The sequence below is a fragment of the Balaenoptera borealis genome (assembly GCF_965194805.1).
Source record: "Balaenoptera borealis genome assembly, chromosome: 8".
Lineage (NCBI taxonomy): Eukaryota > Metazoa > Chordata > Mammalia > Artiodactyla > Balaenopteridae > Balaenoptera > Balaenoptera borealis.
Window position 1 is genome coordinate 31,168,975 of NC_138865.1, and position 24,746 is coordinate 31,193,720.

Below are 24,746 nucleotides of genomic sequence, written 5' to 3' on the forward strand. Positions count from 1 at the left end.
TAGGGTCTTTAAGGGCCACTGCAATATTTCTGCAGAAGAAATTACAGGGTTTATTATACTCACAGGTCCTAGAGGAGAAGACAGGGCGCACCTCACCATTCAGCAGCCACCTAGCAGGTGGGGAGTCGAGAGAGAGTGAGGACCTTGGGCAAGTCTGGGTGGAGCAGAAACAAGGCTTGAGGAGATTTCATTGTTTCTTGGAATGTCTAGGTCACAGTCGGGGAGGGCAAAAAGGGAATCTTGCGGCAGGAACCAGCCTGGGCACACCCATGCAACTGGTCCCCTGGGTGTTGAGGCAGCAGGAAAATAGGGCATTAAAAAAAAAATTTACAATCCAATCATCTTCATTCTTTATTCTCATTTTCAACCTTATTTTCCAAAATATACAATCCTTAGTTCTCCGAAAGTTAGGGAGAGGAAACTGGCTTCCTATTAGTTAACGGTGATGCAACATTGAAACACTGGACATCCTGCTGAGGTTTCCATGGTGTCCGCTGGGCTCTGCAGCACCCAGCTCCTGGAGCTTTTCAGACTCCTCAGTGAATTCATTATTGTTTAAAAGAAAAGAACACCCCGTCTTTCTGTTTTTGTTCCTTCTGTCACTGTTTTTATTCTACCTTGCCTCATTCTACAAACCATCGGCCATGGAACTCCTGTATAGTTTTTCATTGTACGTAAAACACCAATACATCTTCCATCGTGGAGGTAGTCAGGGCAATCACTGTTACCTCTCTTTTGCACAGAAAAATGGAGGTTCATGGAGATTAAGAGAGGTATACAAAGTTGGAATCACAACAGGTCAGGAACTCTAATTTAGTTCCTTGGACTTAAAAAAATATTGTTTTCTCCACAAATTCATCACTGCCTCACTAAGTTTATATGTGCAGCAAACATGGACAGAAGGCTCTTAGGTCTGGGCATTCATCACTACCTCCAGGGAGGGAGCCTAGGGGCAGCGGTGCTGAGAGCTCTCACTGCCCTCAATCTCCCCCTTTGCTCCCCTGAGCTCAGGTAGGACCCTGTGGGCAACTCATGTGGTCCCCCAGGGCTCTCCTAATGGGTCCAACATTGAAGCCAGGACACAGACCCCATGGGGCCTGTAAACTGCCTGCCCATCTGCACGAGGATGACAGGCAGACTCAGTGATGGGACAGGCAGAGCCCACACAGAAACAGTAAGGAAGTCACCTGCTCCTCTGTGCTTCATTGAACCTTTGAGAGACAGGCACGGAACCGAAAATGCCATCCTTGTATCAGGACACCTACCACACTTATGTCACTTTCAAACACAAAGTCAAAGAGACTTTAAGTCACTCAAAAACACAAAGTAAAAGCTTCTTCAAGACAGGAGGTGAACAGAATAATTCTATCTTTGAGTATTCCTACAATATTTGTAGTGAGTATTTAACATGAAAAAAGTAGTCAAAGTATTTTTCTTAAAATCACCTCCTATGCAGCTATAAAAATCTTTAAGAAAAATAGTCCAGGATAGAAATATAATAGAGACTGCACACATTCATGAATTTATCTGCCTCCTAACAAGTCCAACTTGTGAAGTGTAGAGCATTTTATATGTTAGAGGCATCATTATAAATCGCTAAAATACCCGCTTGATCACACTGCAGTACATTGTCATTGCTTTACTTGAATGCTCACCTAAGATTTTTCTCTGAAATGTACTCAGAGCAGAGACAGTTATACAATGAAAGTGAGAAATTGTAAGAGCATAACACTGTCTTAGAAATAGTCCATGTGGAAACCACTTACCCCAGCACAGTCTTGCCACATGTTTTATGTTCTGTCCACAGAGCCAGCCCATGGCAGCTCATAGTAAGGCGGTCAAAGAGAGTGTTCTGTCCTTTCCCTCTTACCTACTCAGACATCAACATTTTCTCCTGCTCTTTCTGTGTCAGCTGCTCTCAGGTGAGAATAAAGGAGGTGAAAATGTGAGCTTTCCTAGGAAAGCTCTGCCTCTGTCTCCCATCCTCTTCAGAGCCTTACACGGCGCCTGCTGGCAATTGTGGTTCAAGTAATATTGTTGGATGAATAAACGGATGAGAGACCCTGACTTAAAAGAGTCACTTTGTTGTACAACAGAAAGTAACACAGTATTGTGAAGCAATTAGACTCCAATAAAGATCTATTTTAAAAAATAATTAATTAATTAATTTTTTTAAAAAAAGAATGCCACAAAAGGTAGTTCCATTTCAGAAAGACACTTCTTAAGATTGAAAAGTCTTTGAGATTCACAGTAAATCAATATTTCAATGCCATGGTGGCCCCTTCGACACTATGGGGAAGACTAGAAGGGATATTTTGAAAGACACTGACCATTTCTAGTATATTTCAAATCGTACCTCATGGTTTGCCCAGTGATTATAAATTTGATGCTGTTCATCATATAGTCCTTCTTTATAGTGAGGCGAGCGGGGGCTACTCTTCGTTGCAGTGCGCGGGCTTCTCATTGCGGTGGCTTTCTCATGTTGCAGAGTTTGCGGGCTCTAGAGCACAGGCTCAGTAGTTGTGGTGCACGGGCTTAGTTGCTCTGCAGCACATGGGATCTTTGTGGATCAGGGCTCAAACCCGTGTCCCCTGCATTGGCAGGCGGACTCCTAACCACTGCGCTACCAGGGGAGTCCCTGTACTTTGTCTTCTATAGACGTTTATTCATCTGTAGTAGCCTGTAGTAGTCAGGTGTTAAGTTTAAAGCATTAATTCTGCTATCTTGCTTTTTTAGCATTTTTGTGAATGAGATAAATCTTTGCTTTTACTTATTTGTAAAGAGTATATTATATTACATTATATATTTGCATTTCTGAAATTTTTATAGCTAAGACATGATAAACACATGGGAAGATCTGCTAAACTAAAATGGGGAATTTTCTTCTAAAACTTCGATGTAATGTCTGTGAAATAATGCAGAAGAGAAGTAATAACAAGCAGTTTTCTTTATAAACCAGGGAACATCAGTGAACTCTTCCTTGCATTTCCACCAGTCAGACTGATTGAATTCATATTTAGCTGAGAGTGATTACGCTGTCGAGACAATTAAGTGAGGTGATCTAAGCCAAGTGCTTGGCTCAGGGCGTCATTTATGGGAAGCTCTCCACAAACACACAACATCATTATCATTATTATTTCATGAATAATTTGATAATATATTTGCTCCTGGCTTGGATTCTTCTCTCTTGGATACTTTTGCTAGCACAAAATTTTTTTTCAATTATTGTAAATTTCACTAAATTTTGGAAACTGATGATCTTTTGTTGCCTAAAGGTAAAATACCATCGGATTCTGATTTGAAATGGTACATAGAAAAACTCCTCTCTCATGCAGTTAAGAAGTGATTAGTTTGCAGTGTGCAAAACATTCAGGTAGAAATAGTGCCTCCAGGAGTCTCTATTTCAGAATTCCCCAGATAAGGGTAAACTCCCTACTCCCTCATGTAAACCGACATGTTCATGTTATTGTAGCATGGTTTGTCATCCCGTTGGTTTGGAAGGAAACTAGGATGGTAGAAAGAAATATGCAGAAAGATGCAGTCCAACTTAAGTAGAACCTGTTTTTAAAAAGTGACCCTGTGATACTAGCCCATTAAAAGCTCCCTTAGAAACCTCTGACATCCCCAGGGTCAAACGTGCCTCATTCAGTGGCTGTTTCATTATCTCAGTCCAGTGGGTGTCATCCTAGGCACAAGCTCCACCATCACCTTTATTTTTGTTCTTCACTCTGCCCAGATCAGAAGCTGCAAGTTGTTAGGGAACCAAAAGTGCAGCCCCACTAGAAATGGGTAAAAAAAAACCCCAAATGTTTGTTTAGATGATATTATCTATCAGAGCTAGAGAGACAGGAAGCCAATCATGAGAGAAGAGTCTCTGCTGTATATTAATGTGAACTTTTCTGGAACAACATGCTCTCTTTAGCTTTTCCACATGTCTATAATCACTAAGGGCTTGTCTAGCTACATGAAAAAAACAAAACCAAAAGCCCCACAACTGCCTAGAAGCTTATCAATATCAGAAGGGTACATCATTTTAAGTCCATTCAGTATAACACCATGCAGCTGTTAAAAAAGAATGATCAACACTGAGATGTTCTGACATGGAAAGATCTATAAGACTTGAGTGGTTTAAATGGAAACAGGAGGTTGGAGAATAATTTGCAAAATATGATTCCATTTCTGTTAAAATGCATGAAGACAGCTCATGAGTGCTTGCACAGATTAAAAATATGTATGACTATGATGGTAAAGGACTAGAAACACATCCACTGATGGTGACCCCTGGGAAGAGGGTGGGCAGGTGGGTAAGAGATGATTTACATGTTTTACTCTGTACACTTAGTCTTGGAATATTTTATAAGAATGCGTTGATGTCTATAAAGTAAATAATAATAAGAGCAGATACTTAGCACTTACTATGTGCCTGGCACTGTTCCTCAAAGCATGCTTCTGAAGTGAGTACTGTAATCATTTTACAGATGGAAAAACCGGGACACAAATGGGCTGAGAAAATTGTCCAAGACCCCCCATTTAGTGATTGACAGTGAGGTAAACAAATTTCTTCAATAGCATAAAGAGGGTTGGATCACATGAGCTCTAAGATCTCTCTTATTTTTTTTAAACGTTTGTTGTTGTTCTATTTTATTTTTGGCTGTGTTGGGTCTTTGTTGCCACGCATGGGCTTTCTTTAGTTGCACCCAGCGGGGACTACTCCTCGTTGCAATGCACGGGCTTCTCATTGCAGTGGCTTCTCTTGTTGCGGAGCATGGGCTCTAGGCATGTGGGCTTCAGTAGTTGTGGCCCACGGGCTTAGTTGCTCTGCGGCATGTGGGATCTTCCCGGACCAGGGCTCGAACCCGTGTCCCCTGCCTTGACAGGCGGATTCTTAACCACTGCACCACCAGGGAAGCCCTCTAAGATCTCTTGAGTGATCATGTCTCAAAGGGCTAAGAGGCTGGGCTATGGATTCAGATGTCCCTTGTAATAATCCAGCTCTGAACCTGGCTAGTTGTTCACCGGGGGCAGGTAACTGAGTCCTTCTGAGCCAGTTTCCTTATCTGTACAAGGTAGAGTAGGCACTGCCTCACAGCATTACAAGTGAGGACATATAGGGAGGAATGCCTAGAGACCCAGTTGGACCCTCAGAGTTGGTATGGAGATTATTTTAAGCTTAAAACATTTGGGAATCAACAGATGCAGAAAGAGCTTTCCTTATTTGACTAAAAGCAGACATTTCTGAGAAATGAGGCTTCTATGATTCCCTCTTCAAGACAGGTCTACTCCCAGGAGAGACACCAAGAGTAAACCTACCACAAATCCCCTCTCTGGGGAGATTCGCATAGAAGAAGGAAAGACCCCTTGAACGTGCAGGCACAAAATAATCACAAAATTACTTATCGTTCATTTATTCTTCTAAAAGAATACAAGTCCTTTCTTCCACTTTCCTTTTCTCTGCTAAGTTAGATATATAAACCTCTAACTTTAAACCTTTAGTGAGATAGTTACTTCTCTTGTTACCTCCCATATATATGAATAAACTTCTTCTCCTGTTAAACTATCTTTTGTCATTTTAATTTGCAGGCCCCTAATTACTAAACCTAATAGGGCAGAAGCAAAGTCTGCTTCCTGACACTAGCAATTGGTTGGTGAATGATACCATCATTGCCTGTGACTCTGAAATCACAAGATCATAGATTAATCTGCACATCTAAAGAGTCCAACCTGTACTCTGAGGTTAAAAATAAGATCATCAAAGCATACTGAAGTATGGATATAAACATTTTGAAATGATAAAGATCTGGCTGTACACATAACATGTTTCTTCAATTCTGTAAAATTTTATGTAGGTGGAAATTTTACTGCAGAAACAAACTCAAAGACTGAAATTACATGAATAGAATATGGTGTAGCAAAATTTAGAGCTGAGCAAATGTTACATATAGTTAACGAGATGCATGCTTTTTATTATGTCACATTTTAATTAAAAATGAATGGTAATCAGTTCACAATAGTGACTTCAGTTGATCCTGCTTCTAAATGGTTAAAGCAAAAATAAGCTCCTGATCTGCTCTTCAGAAGATTAACTATGGCCATGGTAGATCTTTTTCTCTTTCCCTTTTGGAAGAGAAAAGGGGAGGGTGTCCCCAGGTGACAGGGACTGGAGTCTTGTGGGCCCAGCACACTTCCCTGTTGGGAAGAGGAAGGAGGAAGTATTTGCTTACATTTCCCCCAGTGCCTGGAACCTAAGCTGCAGCTTCCCTAGAACATTGTTAATGATGAGAAGGATCTCATGGCAGAGGGATGGTGGCCGCCGTGCCTAAACCAGGAACCTGATGCCTTCCCTGTCTTAGATTATGGAGCTTCCTACCAGAAAATCTGAAAAGAAAGGATTTATGGGAAGCAGTAAATGCAGAAGTAAAAGACAATTTTTTTTTAAGCAGATATTCATTTTTAATTATTTATTTATTTATTTATTTATTTTTGGCTGTGTTGGGTCTTCGTTTCTGTGCGAGGGCCTTCTCCAGTTGCGGCGAGCAGGGGCCACTCTTCATCGCGGTGCGCGGGCCTCTCACTATCGCGGCCTCTCTTGTTGCGGAGCACAGGCTCCAGACGCGCAGGCTCAGTAGTTGTGGCTCACGGGCCTAGTTGCTCCGCGGCATGTGGGATCTTCCCAGATCAGGGCTGGAACCCGTGTCCCCTGCATCGGCAGGCAGAGTCTCAACCACTGCGCCACCAGGGAAGCCCAGAGAATTTTAATAAACCATAAAAATGGTTAAGTTGGTGCTGGGGGAAAGAGTGGCTTCTGTGTTCTTTAAGCTTTTCTGTACTATTTGAATTTTCTAGCCAAGTGTGCCTATGTCTATTATTTATTTTTTATGTCACCAGGCATTTTCTGACTAGTGAGACCACAGACTACATTTTTTTTCATTGTTATTTTCTATCAAAAAACAATGCAATACATACCATTTTTAAAAAGGAAACAAAGAAGAATTTCTAATCATGCATCAATAAAAAACAAAAGAGCACAAACATACATATATATTTTAACATATTGAGCAGATCAATCTGTTAAAATATATAAATGTTTGCATAGTGACCTGAAATAAATAGATTATTTAGTCATAGACCTTTTCATATGCATTCTATAGTAAGTCTTCTGAGAGATGAACTTTAATCTTTCCATCCAGAACTTTGGAGTATCTGAGATTTTGCCCTATTTGCAACAAGTTAAGCTGCCGTTTTCCATGGATGCAGATAGAAGACAGAAGACTTACGGGTCAGAAACAAAGGACTCTATTACTTACTTGGTTACTCATAAACCACTGCAGCCAGCATGGGCATCCGAATATTTGCCTTGGTTCTCCTTGACCCTGAGTCACACAGGGGCTGTGTGGATAGGCCCGGATGGATGCCTGCACACACAGTGGGTTATAATACAAGAGTTCAGGGCATCAGAATCTTTTGGGAGGGAAGCATGCTTGCCCTTACCTCTGGAAGAAGACATTATCTTACAAGGCTGTTTTCTATCTAAACATCCTTGGCAAGATAGCTGAGAATAAAGGGCTGTCGGTGCTTCTGTTTGTAAGATGTGCAGAAATGTGAGAAACCCATGGAGAATTGTCTTACCTCTGCTCTGACTAACACACAGCCTTTTACTTTTCTTAGGAAATGGCAATTATATGTTGCAAAGGACTTATTTCATATTTACTTAAACTTAGTTTTCAAATATATATTTCTTTGTCCTATTCTAAGATTAACTTCTCTTGTGTGAGAGTTAATTTTGAAATTACAGTGTGAACCGTATGACCCTAATCATTTTGGTTTAACAGTATTGCTAACTCAAATTTAAAATGCTGAGAAAAAAGCATCTCTATTTTGTCACTAAAACTACCAAAACAGCTTTAAATACACCATTAGTTTCAAAACAGCTGTTTGATCTTGACATATTTTTTTTAAAGAGCTTTTTGATGTGGACCATTTTTAAAGTCTTTATTGAACTTGTTACAATATTGCTTCTGTTTTCTGTTTTGCTTTTCTGGCCCTGAGGCATGTGGGATCTTAGCTCCCTGACCAGGGATTGAACCTGCACCCCCTTCATTGGAAGGCAAAGTCTTAATCACTGGACCACCGGGGAAGTCCCGATCTTGACCTATTTTTAAACATATTTGGCTAAATCCTATTTAAGTTAACACTTCCTCTGAAATCGGAATTGTGACAAACACTGTAAGAGAGCTACTATTTTTTGCATAAATGAGAGCAAAATCTTGTGGTAGTAAGTATGTTTCCCTTACAAACATAGTGTAGGATAAATCTAAATATTCTGATTTGAGAAGAAACTTTTGAATGGAGGAATTTTTCATTCCACTGTTGCAGGATTGTCTACTTTTCCCTAATATTAAAATGGACAGTTAGCCTCTTGAAAGAGGTTAAAAATCCATACGGAATGTCTCAGAAGGGTTTAGTTGTTCAGTGGCTTTCACTCTTCCTCACAAATTATTTAAAAATGGAATTTTTTTTCAAGATGTCTACCATTAGCGTGAAATTTATTTTCCAGTTTTATTGAGATGTAATTGACACATGACACTGTGTAAGTTTAAAGTGTACAACATAATGATCTGATGTATGTATATATTGTGAAATGATTACCACAATAAGTTTCGTTAACAAACATCACTTCACATTGTTACACATTCTTTTTCTTGTGATGACAAGTGTGAAGTTTGATGCTTACCTGGTTCTCTTCTTTTGGACTTTGGCAAATCTAAGAATTAATCCTACCACACATAGCCTATACTAGTCTACCCAAATCTAACAGTTAGTAAAGACATTAACACATTTATCTGTTTATATGTTTTATTGAGCACAAGATAATAATCTCATTCTCAGAAGCAATGAAATCACCGAAAGAGCCAAATCTTGAGAAAGCCTCGTAGAGTTGCCCCGTTACTAGATAAAGCGCTTGGAATATATAAGTATGTTGTGTCACGCGTCTTCCTGTGACCTGTGATTGTTACTTGAAAGTGTGGAAATGCAGAACAGATCTCCTGTTATTATGAAAGGCCCATCTGTGACAGGTGGAAAGGAGGACGCTATGTTAAGAGCTTGTTCTGTGCAGTTCTCATGGAGGTGACTTGTGTCCTATAGGGAATGTCTCCAGGCTGCATTCCACTCTGGGTTCTTTGCCTCTGGCAGTTCTCCGTGATCACTCCTGTATTGGAGTCCCCCATGCCACTCCCAGGCTCCATGATTCACTGAAAGGACTCACAGGAATCAGCCTAGCGTTATATTCACAGCTGTGATTTATTACAGCAGCAGGACACAAAGTACAGTCAACAAAGGAAAAGGCAAGTGGACCAAAGTCTGGAGGAAACCAGAGGCAAGCTCCCTCGAGTCCTCTGCCAGTGGAACCACACAGGACACGCTTAAGTCCTCCAGCCATGAGGACAACATGTGTGAAATGTTGCCAACCAGGGGAGCTTAGCCTCAGCCTAGGAGCCCAGGCTTTTATGGGGGATGGTCATGTAGGCACCCCCTCCCTGGTACATATCAAAATCCCAGATTCCAGAAGGAAAGCAAGTGTTCAGCACCAACCACATTGTTTGCATAAACATCTTAGGCAGCAGTGAGCCACTCTTATCAGTTCTGGGAGTGGTGAAAGCCCTCCCAAAATTCAGGTGCCTAGACACCAGCAAGCCTTTCTCAGGATGGTGACTCAGGCCTGTGGATGTTATCACTGTTATCTCTTTTGGTTCTGATTTTTTTTCTTCCTTTCCTTCAGTCTTTCTTACCTTCAATCTTATATTCTATTATTTTAATAAGATGATCTGATTTAACACCCTTAGTTTCTTACATGAAAATACCAGCATGGTCCTGCGCTAAGGTGGACAGAACACACCAAGTCCTTCTGAAGCTCTGGAGGCTCTGCTCCCGAGGAGGGCACGACCAAGGCCCTTCATTCATTACCTAAGAAATGGTCATTCCCTAGTAAGGCGCTTAATCTGTCCCATTTCAAAAATAAGTGATGCCACATTTCAAAAATAAGGACTCAGGGTAATTTCCCTGAGTCCTTAAGAGTGATGACTCATAGAGGACACCTCTGAACTGGCTCTCTCTATAGGAGAAAACAAGGAGCCTGCGCTAGAAAGAATGGAAAGGCCTAGAAATGACCAATTGGCCCTGAAAATTGAGTCAGTGAACAAGTGTCTGTTAGGCACGGACGGTGTGGAATGTGGTTAAGGATGGTCTGAGTTAGCTAGGAGTTACCATCGTGGTCCTTCTCAGACACATACTCTTCCGGGAATTCAACTGGCAGACACAATTAAACTTGAAAACTTCCTGAATTTCAACAATGCCACCGAGTGCCTTCTGCTTGCCAGAACTAGACTGGTCAGTGATGGTCTGAGGAGAAACTTAAACTACTTTGGAAATAAGGCAGACTTAGAGAGTGGTAGCGAACATGGCACCCACCTAGCATACAAACCTGTGAGACCCTGAGGGTCATGAGTATAATGGATTGTGGCTGAGCCGTAAGGGACTCACCGATCTAAGTCACTCAGCAGGGCCACCACAGGCCAATCCAGAAGCTAAGAGTATTATTTTCCTCCGGCTGCAGTAACAAAATGCCACATTCAGACGGTTAAACAACAGAAATTTATTTTCTCACAGTTCTGGTAGCTAGAAGTCCCAGATCGAGGTGTTGGCAGGGTTGGTTTCTTCTGAGGCCTCTCTCCCTGGCTGACAAATGACTGTCTTCTTGCTGTGTCCTCACATGGTCTTTCCTCCGTGTGCACACTTCCCTGGTGCTTCTCTGTGTCCAGATTTCCTCTTCTAGTAAGGACACCAGTCAGATTGGATTAGGACCACCCTAATGGCCTCCTTTTACCTTAATCACCTCTTTAAAGACCCTTTCTCCAAATACAGTCACATTCTGAGGTACTGGGGATTAGGGCTTCAACATAACAGTAGGTTAAAGGAATTCCCTACCATTTGAAGTAGTTTAATGTTGAACTAAACACATATTGGTATCACTTTAAGTCAATGGAACTTCTTAATGAGAAATCTTCCTAAATTTTGTACAAATGACCCAATTTGCATATTACTATTTTCAACATATACAGGAGGCCACTGGGTTAGTGCTATTCTCCCAGTAGTCCTGAAACAGTCTAGACTCACAGTTAAATACTTTAATTCCTTTAATTTCATTAATTTATTTAATTCCTTGAAGCTGCTAATAGAATATGCCCACTACCCAGCACTCCTTTGAGGCATTCCTTAATAACACTAACCATACTTCATTTTCTTCTTTTGTGTTACTCTTGAAGTTTAGAAGCCAATTCATTTGTCAGAACTAAATTTGTGCCATGTATCAAATAACATACTTTTATTTGCAGTGTTCTAGTATTGTTTTCAACAGCCATATATTGATTTTGAGACAGGCTGGGACCTGGGGCCCTTTGCTGGGACCTGGGGCCCTTTGCTGCAGTGTTGCAGTGCTTGCACCTCGACACACCTCTCCTCGAGCAACAAAATAACAAAGAAACTGTATGGGACTAAAAATAACGACGTGCACGCCCAGTTGGGGCAAATTCTGGACAAAAGATACAAAGAGACCAAAAAACCCAACTGCCACTTTTGAAGATCCCAGAGCAAAAGCAGGGTACTGCACGTGCCCCCTGCACACAACACCACCTAAGCGGTGGGCAAACCACCTAAGCCACCCTTCTGGCCCGACCCCTGGACACACCCCTGCCCTCACGCCATATAACAGGGGTCCCCAACCCCCAGGCCGCAGCCCGGTAGGAATCAGGCTGCACAGCAGGAGGTGAGTGGCAGGGGAGCGAGTAAAGCTTCACCTCCTGCTCCCCATCGCTCACATTACTGCCTGAAACATCCCCCCACCCCACCCCCTGCCGGTCCGTGGAAAAATGGTCTTCCATGAAACCGGTCCCTGGTGCCAAAAAGGTTTGGGGGCCACTGCCATATAAGCAGCAAGCTCGCCCCTGCTTAGGGAGCACGCAAGCAAAGGAACCTGTTGTTTGTTCTCGCTCCCCCGTGCTGCAGCAGGGGCCCCAATAAAGCCTTGCCTGAATTTCTTGTCTGGCCTTTGATCAATTTTTATTGTTTAAGGACGCCAAGAACCCTGGTCGGTAACAATTTCAAAATACGGTCTTGATGTCATTGGAAGTAATTTTTTTCTGACTTTTTCTCTGTTTTCAACATCTTTGCCAGCAAAAGATATGTTCCCAGATGTCTTCTAAAATGTTTTCTTCCTGATCATTTAGAAAGATTGGGAAAGAAAGTATTGAGAAACTTGAACTGTACTTTTGCTGCACAGGAAGGGTGAGCTGTGTTCCATCCTAGATTAATAATATTTCAAGCAGGAGGGAAAAAAAAAAGTAAAAGCCTATAACTTTAGCAGTGTGTTTGAAAAAGGACTTGATTTCAACAATGTTTCTATCATGTTTACGTTGCAGCTGTCTAAACAATACAGATAACAAAAGCATGTCAATTAAAAGCAGCATTTAGGACCCAGTTTCACAGATCTGCATTGGCCCTGGGTTTCGGATGATTTCAGGGCCAGGCGCTGGGAGTTCCTGTGTGGTGTAGTTGTGCTCAGCCATGGGGCAGGTGGGTTCCCTCTTGCTGTAGGAGAAGGTGGTGGGACACACGGAGATGGTTATCTCTTTCTGCTTTTGACTCTCCTGACTTGCTTCCACCAAGAGGCCATAAACCCAAACTGGAAATACTGATTAAGTGCATACTTTTTCCAACACATTGACCACAACTTGAGATTTTCATGGCGGAATATATTACATAAATGTCTGGAAAGCAAATATTTTAAGTGCACTTTAGGTAGATGTTTGCTTACTTTAATCAAGCAGAAGGAGAGATTATTCTTTTACCTTCTGGAACGTGTTGAGGTAAACTTATCTACAGAAGGGAAAACTTTAGAGTTCACCTGGTACAAAGCACCCGCATCCGGATGAACAAAGGTTGTTCCCGAGTCCAAGCTTGCTGTGCTTGCCGCACGACAGGCCAGTAAATCAGACATGACGCATTGAGGGAAAGAATACGACTTTATTCGGAAAGCCAGCAGACCGAGAAGACGGCAGCCTAAAGTCTCAAAATAACCAGCTTATCGGGGTTTGGATGCCAGTTTCTTTTATAGCACAGAGATGGGGAGGAGATGAGGAGGTAAAGTAAAAGGGCCATAAGTTTTGCGAATATCCCCTGGAATGGCCAGCCTCAGGGAGGGGATGTGTTAATTTCTTTTTAATTGCAGCCATCCACAGGTGGGCAGAGTCCGTATGTTTCCCTGAACAAAGGCACTTTGGTTTAACATTCAGGCAAAGGAACAGGGTTCCCCAAGGCAGGCCATTATGTACAGATAGTATCCTTTTAGTGAACAAAAGCAGCGGAAGGCAAAGGTTAAAGTCAAAGAAACAGATCCACCGTGTAGTCAGATTTGGTTCTTCCCTGTAACAAGGTCTCAAAGAGTGAGTGACTCCCTCCAGGTCACATATAATAATAATATATATAATAATAAAAATTATTCTGGTAGAGAAAAGAATTCAGAACTCTCGCCACTCTAACTCCTTAGTTAAAAAGTGAGATTTGTTTGCAGGATAAGAATGATGCTGCTATTAAAAATAATAATAGCAATAGCAAGTTTGAAAACTTTCACGTGGACCTATTCATGTGCTTAATTGGCATTTAAGGCCTTCTAAGTATCTGTACTAGCCTCCTTCAGGTCAGCCTGTGTTGCTGGGAAACTGCTTTTCTCACTACTCTCTGGACAAAAACTAGACTCTCTGGGTCTAGTTTCCATTATTCCGTGGAGTGTTTTTAGATCCCACCCGTTGTTAAACACACACACTTTTGTTATTAATACAAGAACAGATTTTTCAGAGTTTTTTCTTTGTCTTTTATTGTTAAAATTTTTTTAATTGAGGTATAATTGACGTAACATTACATTGGTCGCAGGTGTACAATGTCATGATTTGATGTTTGTATATGTTGCAGAGTGATCACCACAATAAGTCCACTTAACATCCACCACCTCACATAGTTACAACACTTTTTTTCTTGTGATGAGAATTTTGAAGAGCCACTCTTCTAGCTACCTTTAAATATGCAATACAGTATTATTAACGTACATAGTCACCATGCTGTGAAAGTTCCATCCCCATGACTTACTCATTTTATAACTGGAAGTTTGTACCTTTTAACCTCCCTCACCCATTTGGCTCACTCATCCCCTGCCTCAGGCAGCCACCAGCCTGTTCTCTATCTGTGAGCTTGACATTTTTTTGTTTGTTTTTTAAGGTCCCATATATGTGAGATGATATGGTATTTATCTTTTTCTGTCGGGCTTATTTCACTTAGCATAGTGCCCTAAAGGTCCATCCATGATGTTGCAAACAGCAAGATTTCATTCTTTTTTATGACTGAATAATCAAAAACAGATTTTTTATTGGTTCTTTAGTAGATGCCAGCTTCTGATATCAGCTTTTAGGTGAAATTATTGTTAATCTTTTTATGTGTGATTTTATGAGTCAGAGTTCAGAAGACCATTTGGATTTGATGTTGTAGGCAGATGTTGAAAATTCAGTTTTTTAATAGAATCTTGTACTGTTTTGTAGATTTTACTTTTTGGATTTGATTCTCAAAAAGAAATCTTAACCTGTAAAATGTTTCTTACTTCCTTTTCTTACCAGGAAGAGATATTAGGAATCATCTAGGAAACAAATGTAGCAGTTTTATGCAATTTAAGCAATAAAAATGAGTTTCAAAATCCTCCTTTACTACCAGTAAAGCTTGAATTTTGTACTTAAATATAATATTTTCCCCCTTCCCCTTTTACCCAAGATTTACCCGCCTATTAATGTGCTGCCCTCGTCGTCTCGGTGAATGAAGTCTGCTACTGGAGAAGGTATGACCAGAAAGGATCACGCCGATGTATCTAACCAGCTGGTACGTATGTTTTCTCCAGGATTGTGTTTAAAGAAATGAATACTTTCTCAGTTCATGCTGCTGTCTTATACCTCTTGTCTTTCTTCCATATCACTTTTCTTCTCCCCCCATCAAAGTAGAATTTTAATATAGAATATATAATATAGAATACTGGAATACAGAAACATTCATTAGAGCCAAACAGTCTTTTTCATAAGGATAACTGCTCATGACAAAGATTAAAGACCACATGCTTGAAACCCACCTCTAATGCTGTATGAGGTAGTTTTTAAATAAAAAAGGCATAAGACGATTAAGTTTTTATTAGTAACCTTTATTATAGAGTATTTCTGAAAGACTATTCCAACTAATTTTTTGTTTAACATATTAGGCAATCACCAGAACGCTAAGGGATACAGCTGTGTATATTCTATGAAATCCTTGGTTTCTATAGTCCTGAGATTGTATACCAAGCATAATTAAAGAAAAATACATTTGACCTTAAAGTAGAAATGATAAATAAACCTACTGATAACCCAGATATTTATTTTTGAATAGAATTTAGAGATGGATTTCTCCTATTGCGTAAGTTGTGATTTTTAAATGCTCTACAAAATGGAAGCTCATTGATATATTGAGGGAGTGTATTTTTTGTAGAGTGTTAGTAATGTCTATGTATTGCATGCCTGAAGACTCCTTCCTTAGTGAGACTGCCGTATAATAAAGTCTTTCCAATACTTGCATATGTGAATTATGTTTGGAAATAATGTGAAATACTGTGAAGATAGCTACAGCAATACACTTATAATGCCCAGAGTACAGTTACCATTTATAAAGGTTCATGTAAACCTTGTTTTCTCTTTAGTATGCATGCTATGCTATTGGTAAGGATGTGCAGGCCATGAAAGCTGTAGTTGGAGAAGAAGCCCTCACCTCAGATGATGTGCTTTACTTGGAATTTCTGCAGAAGTTTGAGAGGAACTTCATTGCTCAGGGTAAGATTACTATTTTCCTATGAATAGAAACAGCATCATATGTAGTTTCGAGGACTTCTTTCCTAGTCTGAGAGAATTTACATTGGTCTCCATACAATTTTCCTTCTGATTAGAGAAGAGGTTCTTCCAGCCGCCTGCCATGTCTTTGTTCTTAGCCCTCTGGTTCCTTCCCCTCTACCTTCAATTTCTTTATCCATTTATTTAGCTCCTGTCTTATTTTATATCTTCCTTACAACCGGCCTTCTGCGCTCCTACCTCCATTGCCACTTCTCCTCGCTCTTAACCTCTCTGCAATGCTCTCCTCTGGCTTTGGGGGTTGGGGACTTTCCCAGTCCCTCTGTTTTCATCCTCCTGATTTCTTATCTTCCTGCTTAATTGTTAATGTTCCCAAAGGCTTCATTACCTGTTCTTTCTGTGCTTTTTTCCCCTATGCTGATGACTAACTTGCTATGTATGAGCCTTTACCCTCTTTCTGAAGCTCTAATCCCACATCTCCAGCTAGGAAGCCTGTGTTTATGCCACCATCCTCTCTGGCTCAGCGTGGTGAGAACCAAAGTCTTTTCCCAACTGACCACCTGCCTAGCAATTCCCTTTTCAATTTCTGTCTACCTCTGGCATGACCATTACCCTAGTTAGCCCAAGCTCAGGAATTGGGCATTCTTAAGCCTCTTCATTTATTCTCCAGTCATCAAATATTTGCTAATTTGCATTGTTCTCCTTTGAAACATCTTATCCTGTTCTCTTTTCATTCCTATTAAAAAAACTTCGGCCAGTGTTTCTCAAAGTTGAATATGCTTTTGAATCTACCAGGGATCTTGTTGAAGTGCAGATTCTGATTCGGTAGGTGTGGGTGGGGCCAGAGAGCCTGTATTTTGACAAGTTCCTGGGCGATGTTGAAGCTGCTGATCTCTGACCACTCTTTGTGTCCCAAGACCTAGTCCAGGCCTTTGTCCCATCATCCTTGGCCGTTAGTGCCAGCATCTTCACCAGTCTCCCTGACTCTCTATGTGCCATTGCCGGGGTAAATTTAGTATTAATTTTATTGATTGTCCTTCTGTTAAAAAGTCTATAATGGTTTTTATTACATAGCATGTGTAGGGCTTTCAAGCTGTTTTGTTTGGTCTCTTCCCTGCCACCCCTGCTAATGCTGGTAAACTCTATTTTTGACCTCAGTGATACTTACAAACGATGTGTTTATTTTGGAATAATGCATCAGCTGCACACTTAGGATTTGTGCACTTTTCTATTTGTGTGATACATTTTTTAAGTAACATTAAAATCCCCAGAACATATGATTGTTGGGTTTTCTAAAAAAAAAAAAAAAAAAAAATTTATGCAGAACCTTAATATCTTAAAAAGATAAAAATTATTCTGGTAGAGAAAAGAATGCAGAACTCTAGCCACTCTAACTCCTTAGTTAGAAAATGAGATTTATTTGCAGGATAAGAATGATTCTGCTATTAAAAATAATAATAGCAATAGCAAGTTTGAAAACTTTCACGTGGACCTATTCAGGTGCTTAATTGGCATTTAAGGCCTTCTAAGTATCTGTACTAGCCTCCTTCAGGTCAGCCTGTGTTGCTGGGAAACTGCTTTTCTCACTACTCTCTGGACAAAACTCTGGGTCTAGTTTCCATTATTCCGTGGAGTGTTTTTAGATCCCACCCGTTGTTAAACACACACACACACGCACGCACGCACGAGCCCAAAGTCTCGCCTGCGGGCTTTCTCCCTTTTCTCTGATTCCCAGGGGTACTTACTGTCTAGACCCTCATTTCCACATTTGGTCACATCCAGTCCTGGGAGACCTGACTGCTTTGTGTCTCTTTTTTATACTTCATGCTCACAGTGCTAGACCCATAACAATAAATTTTGAATAACGCTGATAAGTTGGAAGTACTTGGCCTTTATTCATCTAATCTCAATTTTTTGTAAGGTCCTTAGGAAAACCGCACTGTCTACGAGACTTTGGACATTGGCTGGCAACTGCTCCGAATCTTCCCCAAAGAAATGCTGAAGAGAATCCCTCAGAGCACCTTGAGCGAATTCTACCCTCGAGACTCTGCCAAGCATTAGCTGCTACTTCATCGCTGGCTCGATGCTCTTGTGAAATACTGGTTCTGTTTTCTTTATTCCTTTTGCACTCCCCCATCCCCACCTTTGTGTTGGAGTTTACTGTGTTACCCTGTAATTAAAAACAAAGAATAGGTAACATATTGTGCCAGTGTTGCAATGTTTTAAACTGCTAACAGACTTTAAAATATCCCCTATTCCGAAAACCTGGAACTGCAGTGCTTTGTTTAAAGTAGCTGAGGGTTGGAGGTGAAGTTTTCTCACTGATGTGTGTATTTGTACGTAGTGGTGTAGTTAGCTGCCTAGTGTCCTCATTATTTGGGTCTCTCAGACCTTCCCTGTCCACCCCCTCCAGAGTATCACTATCTGAAGTTACAATGCTTTGATCTCCAAACTAGGGACAAGATAGGGTCTGAAAGACGCTTCCTCTCCGAGTCGAGACGCTTTCCTGAGTGCTTGTTTTTAGATTTTGGTGTGCCTCTGGGTCTGCTCTAAGCAGATGGCTTTTCCTGTCCACCTGCTGTTTCCTATTTAATGAATAGGTTAGAAAAGGAGTTTCCTTTTCCTCTTTGGTGCGGATAAGTTTCAACTCCTGTGTCTTACTGTTCTCCCTCCCTCTGAGTAACACAGAATCATGCAGCTTTTGCCCAACTGGCATTGATCTGATAGTAGTGAGATGCCCTGTCTTGATGATCCCTTACTGGGTTTCCATGCAGAGGAATCATAATGAAAATAATTAATAGAATTCTTGGTTGGAAAGAGTTGGGATACAATTTTTTAAGAAAGAAAAAACCTATATCGGTTCTACATTCGGACATGCTAACAGTGGTTTTAAGTTTCTAAAGTGTTGACCAGATGCTAAAGGCAAGGTGGGGAAGAGAAAGCTCTTCTGTGTATGGAATCTTTTATATATATATATATAATCTATGGATATTTTAAACTCTGTTAGATAGCAGCCTTTGGACAATCCCCTATTTGGTCCTGCTTTCTGACCTATCTGCCTTTTCAGGGTAATCTTGTGGCACAAGTGATAGCATTTAAAAGCTTTAGTCTTTTAATTCCTCCTCCTTCCTGCTGCGAGCCCTGAGCTGTCTTCTGTGCACTTCTGACATGTCTACTGTTTGGTCTCTCTGTGTTCTTTGTTACTTGGGTGCAGTAGCAACTTCTCTGTGCATTCCATCTTTCTTTCAAGTTGTGTAAAGTTCTTCACTTTTTTTCTCTGAGGGTATAGGGGGTGGGGGGAGTCAGCATGATTATATTTTAATGTAGAAAATGTGACCTGGATATAAAATGAAAATAAATATTAAATTAAATGGAAGTTACCTAAAGTGACTCTGTATCTTCTAATCAGAAAAGCAATAGCAACAAGCAAATATATAATAATGCACCTCTCTTTGATTGACAGTTTTGAACATCATAACCAGTATTGTGAACCAGCCCCTTGATTCACAATATTATGAACCATGTCCCCTTTACAGGGACATGGCCCATGTTCTGTACCCTCTGCCTTTTAGGCTGCCCTTTCAAGCTCTTTTCAGTAATACCTCTTCCAACATATTGTAGTTTGATCCAAGGTTGAGAGTTGCTAGGGTGTGGGGTTGTTTGTTTGTTTATTTGTTTGTTTTGCAGATCGTTAGTGGCTGTAAGTTCTCTGAAACTTGAAGTTTTGATTCAGGGTCCACTTAGCATTTTCGAGAGTTACTAAGGTGTTTTATAGCATTCTTTGTTTCAGACATTCTCAGGACCTCTAGAGCCTGTCTGCCATGAATGAAAGAGGGTGATAAATAGAAAATGAAATACATACTGAAGGAAGCCAAAACTTGCTTCAAATAAAATCTGAACTAGATGGTCCAGTATATAAAGGAAACATACTGGTTAAAGCACAGGGATGTGGCATCACGGTGGTCTCCCATTTCTTTCCCCTCTTCAACTCAGAGTGACATTTAGGAGATATAGAGGAAGAGGCTCAGTCATAGCAAGAGTAGGTAGACCTGTGTTCTGATTCTGGTGCTGCCACTAATTCTGGTGCTGTATGGTCTTGCTTAGTCATTTAACAGATTTGTGTTCCTTTTAGGGTTATTATAAGGACTAGAGATTTTGCTTTTTATATCGCTTTTTAACTTATGTAAAAAAAAAAACAGTTTGTTGTATTGGCATGTGTCTATTTCTGTATTCTCTATCCTATTCATTGAACTATGTATCTATCCTTCCACCAATACCACACTGTCTTACTTATAGCTTTACAGTAGGTCTTAATATCCTCTAACTATATTCTGCTTTCTCAAAATTGTTTTACTTATTCTGGTTCCTTTGCCTTTACCTTTTGTTCATACATTTTAGAATAAGCTTGTCCATGTTGACAAAAAAATTCTGTTGGAAGTTGACCTTTTATTATGTTGAGTCTTCCAATCCATGAATGCGATATGTCTCTCCATTGATTTAGGTCTTGTTTGGTTGTATCATACAGATACTCTATTAAAATATTTATAATCAAATATTTCATGTTTTGGAAGCATTGTGTATGGCATTGTGTTGTTGTTGTTTTTTTTAATTTTTCTTTTTTTCTTTTTGTCTGTGTTGGGTCTTCGTTTCTGTGCGAGGGCTTTCTCTAGTTGTGGCGAGTGGGGGCCACTCTTCATCGCGGTGCGCGGGCCTCTCACTGTCGCGGCCTCTCTTGTTGCAGAGCACAGGCTCCAGACGCACAGGCTCAGTAGTTGTGGCTCACGGGCCTAGTCGCTCCACGGCATGTGGGATCTTCCCAGACCAGGGCTCAAACCCGTGTCCCCTGCATTGGCAGGCAGACTCTCAACCACTGCGCCACCAGGGAAGCCCCGGCATTGTGTTTTTAGTTTTGGTTTCCAGTTGTTCATTGTTAATATTTGGAAATATGACTAATGTTTTTGTGTTGATCTTGTATCCTGAGACTTTGTTAAAGTAATTGCCACTTATTAATTGCTTCTTAGAGATTTCTTGGGATTTTCTATGCAGACAGTCATGCTATCCATGAGTATGGACAGTAATATTTCTTCCTTTCTAATCTGTGTGTCTTTCTTTCTTTTTCTTGCCATGTTGCACTGGCTAGTACCTACAGTACTAAGTTGAAAAGGAGAGATGAAAGAGGACATTCTGGCCTTCTTTTGAATTTAGGAGGAAAACATTCATTCTCTCACCATGAAGTATGATGTTCACTGTCGGTTTTTTGTAGATATTCTTTACTGGGTTGAAGTAGAGCCCTTCTATTCCTGAGAGTTTCTGACATGAATGTGTGTTGAAGTTCATCAAATGCTTTTTCTTCATTAATTGATGTGGCCATGTAGAGTTTCTTCTTCAATCTATTAATATGGCAAATTACGCTGATGATTTTTGAATAGTAAACCAAGCTTGTGTTCCGAGAATAGACTCCAGTTGATCAGAGTGTATTGTTATTTGCTGCCTTCTTCATGTGTTGATTTTATTGTGCAATTTTTTTCCCGTTTCCGTGTGTGAAAGCTTAGATTATTGATCTGAGACCTTCCCTCTTTTCTATTATAAGCATTTAGTGCCATTCGTTTCCCTCTTAATAATGTTTTATCTGGATCCTTCCACATTTTATGTGTTGTATTTTCATTTTCACTCAGTTCTATTTATCTTAAAATTTTTCCTTGAAATTCCTCTTTAACCATGGATTATTTAGAAGTGTGCATCTTAATTTCCAAATGTTTGGAGGCATTCTACTTCTCGTTCTCATTTTTATACAATTTAAAGCTTAGACTGTGGACACAGTGGAATAAAATGCGATTATGTTTGTTTAGTTATTTTATAGAGGTTCTTCAAATATCACTGGAGTGAAGTTTTCAAATATTAGTTTTACATAGTAGTTCTCAGTCTTTTGCACTTGTAACCGTAAGAGTGTTCCCTAAAAATATGTAACCCTGGCTGCTGGAGCCATGTTTATCAGGGGCAGTTCACAGTCACAGGAATAGTGGGGAGTTTGTGGGTCCCCACTGCACACTTTGTTCTGGGCCAGCACACAGGGATCCAGTAGGGATCCAGGGTCCAGGAGAGGGACCCAAACTTTGGGCTCTGGTGTTTATATTGCAGAATCAGGGAAGCCCAGGTCCCGTGTGGGCAGGAACTAGGACCAGCACTGGGACACACAGGACCCAGGTCCAGTCCCTCTCCATGGAACGAGCAGTCAGGCTGAGGGAGGCCCAGCCTCTCTCCTGCTGGTCAGGGCTGAGCCAAGCTGCGGTTGCAGCTGTATTGCTCAGTAGACCCATGGCTGAGTCACCAGCTATGACAGCCGTAAGCCCTGGCTATGGGTAGTGTCCATGAAGTCTTGAGGAAGGCCAGCCTTCCTCCTGCAGGGAGGCAGTCTTGAACAAGTTAGCCCTGCCCTGTCACTACTTCAACAACCAAAATTTTCATTACTCCCTCTTGCTCCCCAACCCCACTCAGATAAAAGCATAGTTTCTCATGGGGTGGCCAACCTTTTATTTTTCAAACATTATCAACATCATTTCATACAAGAAAGGACATTCGAACCCCAATTAACTAAGAAGCACATATTGCAGAATAAGCTCGTTTGCCCTAAAACAAGACCCTTAGCTATTTCCATGGACCATCCTTGATTTCTCCATTATGCTGCTGAGTAGTGCAAAGTTGGTGCTCAAGAACGCCTTGGATGATGGTGTGCTATCAACAGCTGCTGTGAAAGCAAGAAGCTGGCACCCTCCGTGGCTATATGGGCAGAGGAGTTGAGGAGACAGTAGGTGATGGATCTGTGCTGTCAGTGAGGGCTGTCCTCTGCCCGCAACCCTTTTAATCCCTTTGTATCCCTACCACCTGAGGAATGAAGGCAGTGATGAGTTATTGGCAGAATTGCCCTGTCTGATAAGAGGGTCACCTGCAAGCCAGAGGGCCCAAATCCTCCCTGGAACACATCACTCCTTACCCACCACTTAACAATTCCCTTCAAACAAAGGTGCAACTTTGTAATAGCTGTACCGTTAAGATATGCCGTCTGTGATTCGGACAACTGTGACTCCTTGCCCTGTTCTTGGAGGAACATGACATTTTGTAGGGAGAACCCAGGCCAGGTGGCCAAAGTCTCTGTCAAGTCTGTTTCTTCAGCCAATACTTTGATTCAAGTTGAGGGTGGTGGAGATGAGTGGGCCTTCACCATGATAGCCTTTCCCTGGTATCACTGGCCAAGGTTCCCTTTGGTGAACATTACATACAAAAGCTTGCCCAGCACACGCCTCGCTCTCAGCCGAGCCGTGGCCATGCTGCTCCTGGGATTAGGCACCTCCTTTGCACACCCTGTGGATGGTGCTCATTTCCTTGATTCTGTGAATGGGGCATTTGTTAAACTATTATTTCTTGAGGCCTGTAAACTATTATTTCTTGATGTCTGTGCAAGTTTCAATTCTGCAATTTCTATTTCCTTCTTCTTACGGATTGAAAAACACTAGTGAAATTCCTCATCTTACAATCTCTGCTCCTTAACATTAACTGTAGTCTTCTTAAAGTCCTTGGTCTTGCTCTCTCAAAGGCTCCCTGGGGCTTGATTCCAGTGGGCTGGTGAGGTGGACACCACTGAGCTTGACAACATGCCATACTCCACCCAAGCCTGGAGGTCTCGGTGTCTGGGGGAAAAGGCAGGGGCCGTGAGACAGGAGACAAGAATGGAGGTAAATTCAGGGGTAAAGCCCAGGGAAGAGTCCATATGTCAGTTGCAGGTCAGCTATGGGCCCTGTGTCCGAGAAGACGCCCCTCAGTGTGGGATGACCAGCTGCTCTCAGAGAGAGCGAGGCTCCTGGCCCCGGCTTCTCATGTGATACTGGGGCAGATCCTATGCACAGAGGCTGTGGCCTGCAGGGGGCGTGTATCAGCACCTCTGCAGGGTCGAGGGGCCAAAGGGGGCCATGGGCAACCTCTCCCAGGAGAAGTCACCTGCCCTGGGGCTGGGGCATCAGTCCCTCAGACCCACACCATCTACCTTTCTACCTGGGTTCCAAGCCCAGCAAGGCACAATCCTGACTTCCCCAGTGTAGGATTTCCCCAGTGTGTGACAAGCCAGGCTGTGGCCACCTACCCCGAGGGTATAGTTCAGCGGGGCAAAGCCCGTCACTGCCCCCTGGTGAGGCAACTACAACAGAAAGGTGAGCTTTTGAGAGCAAGGGTCAGGAGGCAGGGAGGAGAGGCAGAAACCCAAGAAAGGACCCATCGCCTGAGCCCACATCCTTGTCCACCTCTGTGGGGTCAGTCAGCCTCCAGTGTCTGCTCTGAGATCACAAGACCCCACAGTACTGGCCATCACAACCACCTGCCTCAGAACAAAACAAGAGGGCACAAGAGCAGGAGGCCCATATGATAAGTGGGGTCTGTTGAGGAGGTGCTCCCTGGGCCAAGTGACAAGACATGGCTTCTCAGGGCACAGCTGCCCCCAGATTCAGCATAAATGTCTGGGCTGTGAGCCCATTGATTCTGGGAAGGGCATCAGCACAAGGTGAACAGATGCTCCATCCTTTGCGTCAGGCAAGCCAGGAGCCAAGCACTGACAAGCAGCCTGCGTTACACCCTCATGTTTCACAGGGCAGGAGCCTTGGGGTGGGTGGGGGGGATGGGGCCGGCCCTGAGGTCACAGCAGAGAAGGTTTGCTGCTGGAGGGCCACACACAGGACAGCTGTATAGAATGTGATCAAAGGCTCTCTGGTGCTTCATGCCATTCAAAACCAGGGGCTC

At 41.8% G+C, this 24,746-nt stretch overlaps 1 protein-coding gene across 5 annotated transcripts in view; it reads left to right on the forward strand.

Moving 5' to 3' along the window:
* Positions 1-19,342, forward strand: part of LOC309633750 (contactin-associated protein-like 3) — an 87,043-nt gene extending 67,701 nt beyond the window's left edge. Inside the window, exons 5-7 of one of the 5 annotated variants that reach the window (XM_082403004.1) lie at positions 14,869-14,973; positions 15,818-15,947; positions 17,892-19,342. In XM_082403004.1, the coding sequence (XP_082259130.1) occupies positions 14,869-14,914 (46 nt within the window). In that variant the 3' untranslated portion in view covers positions 14,915-14,973; positions 15,818-15,947; positions 17,892-19,342. Of the gene's footprint in view, positions 1-14,868; positions 15,197-15,817; positions 15,948-17,883 lie in introns of those variants that run through there. The other 4 variants (XM_082403007.1, XM_082403002.1, XM_082403003.1 and 1 more) reach the window with 4 other exon arrangements.
* The last annotated feature ends 5,404 nt before the right edge of the window (positions 19,343-24,746 follow it).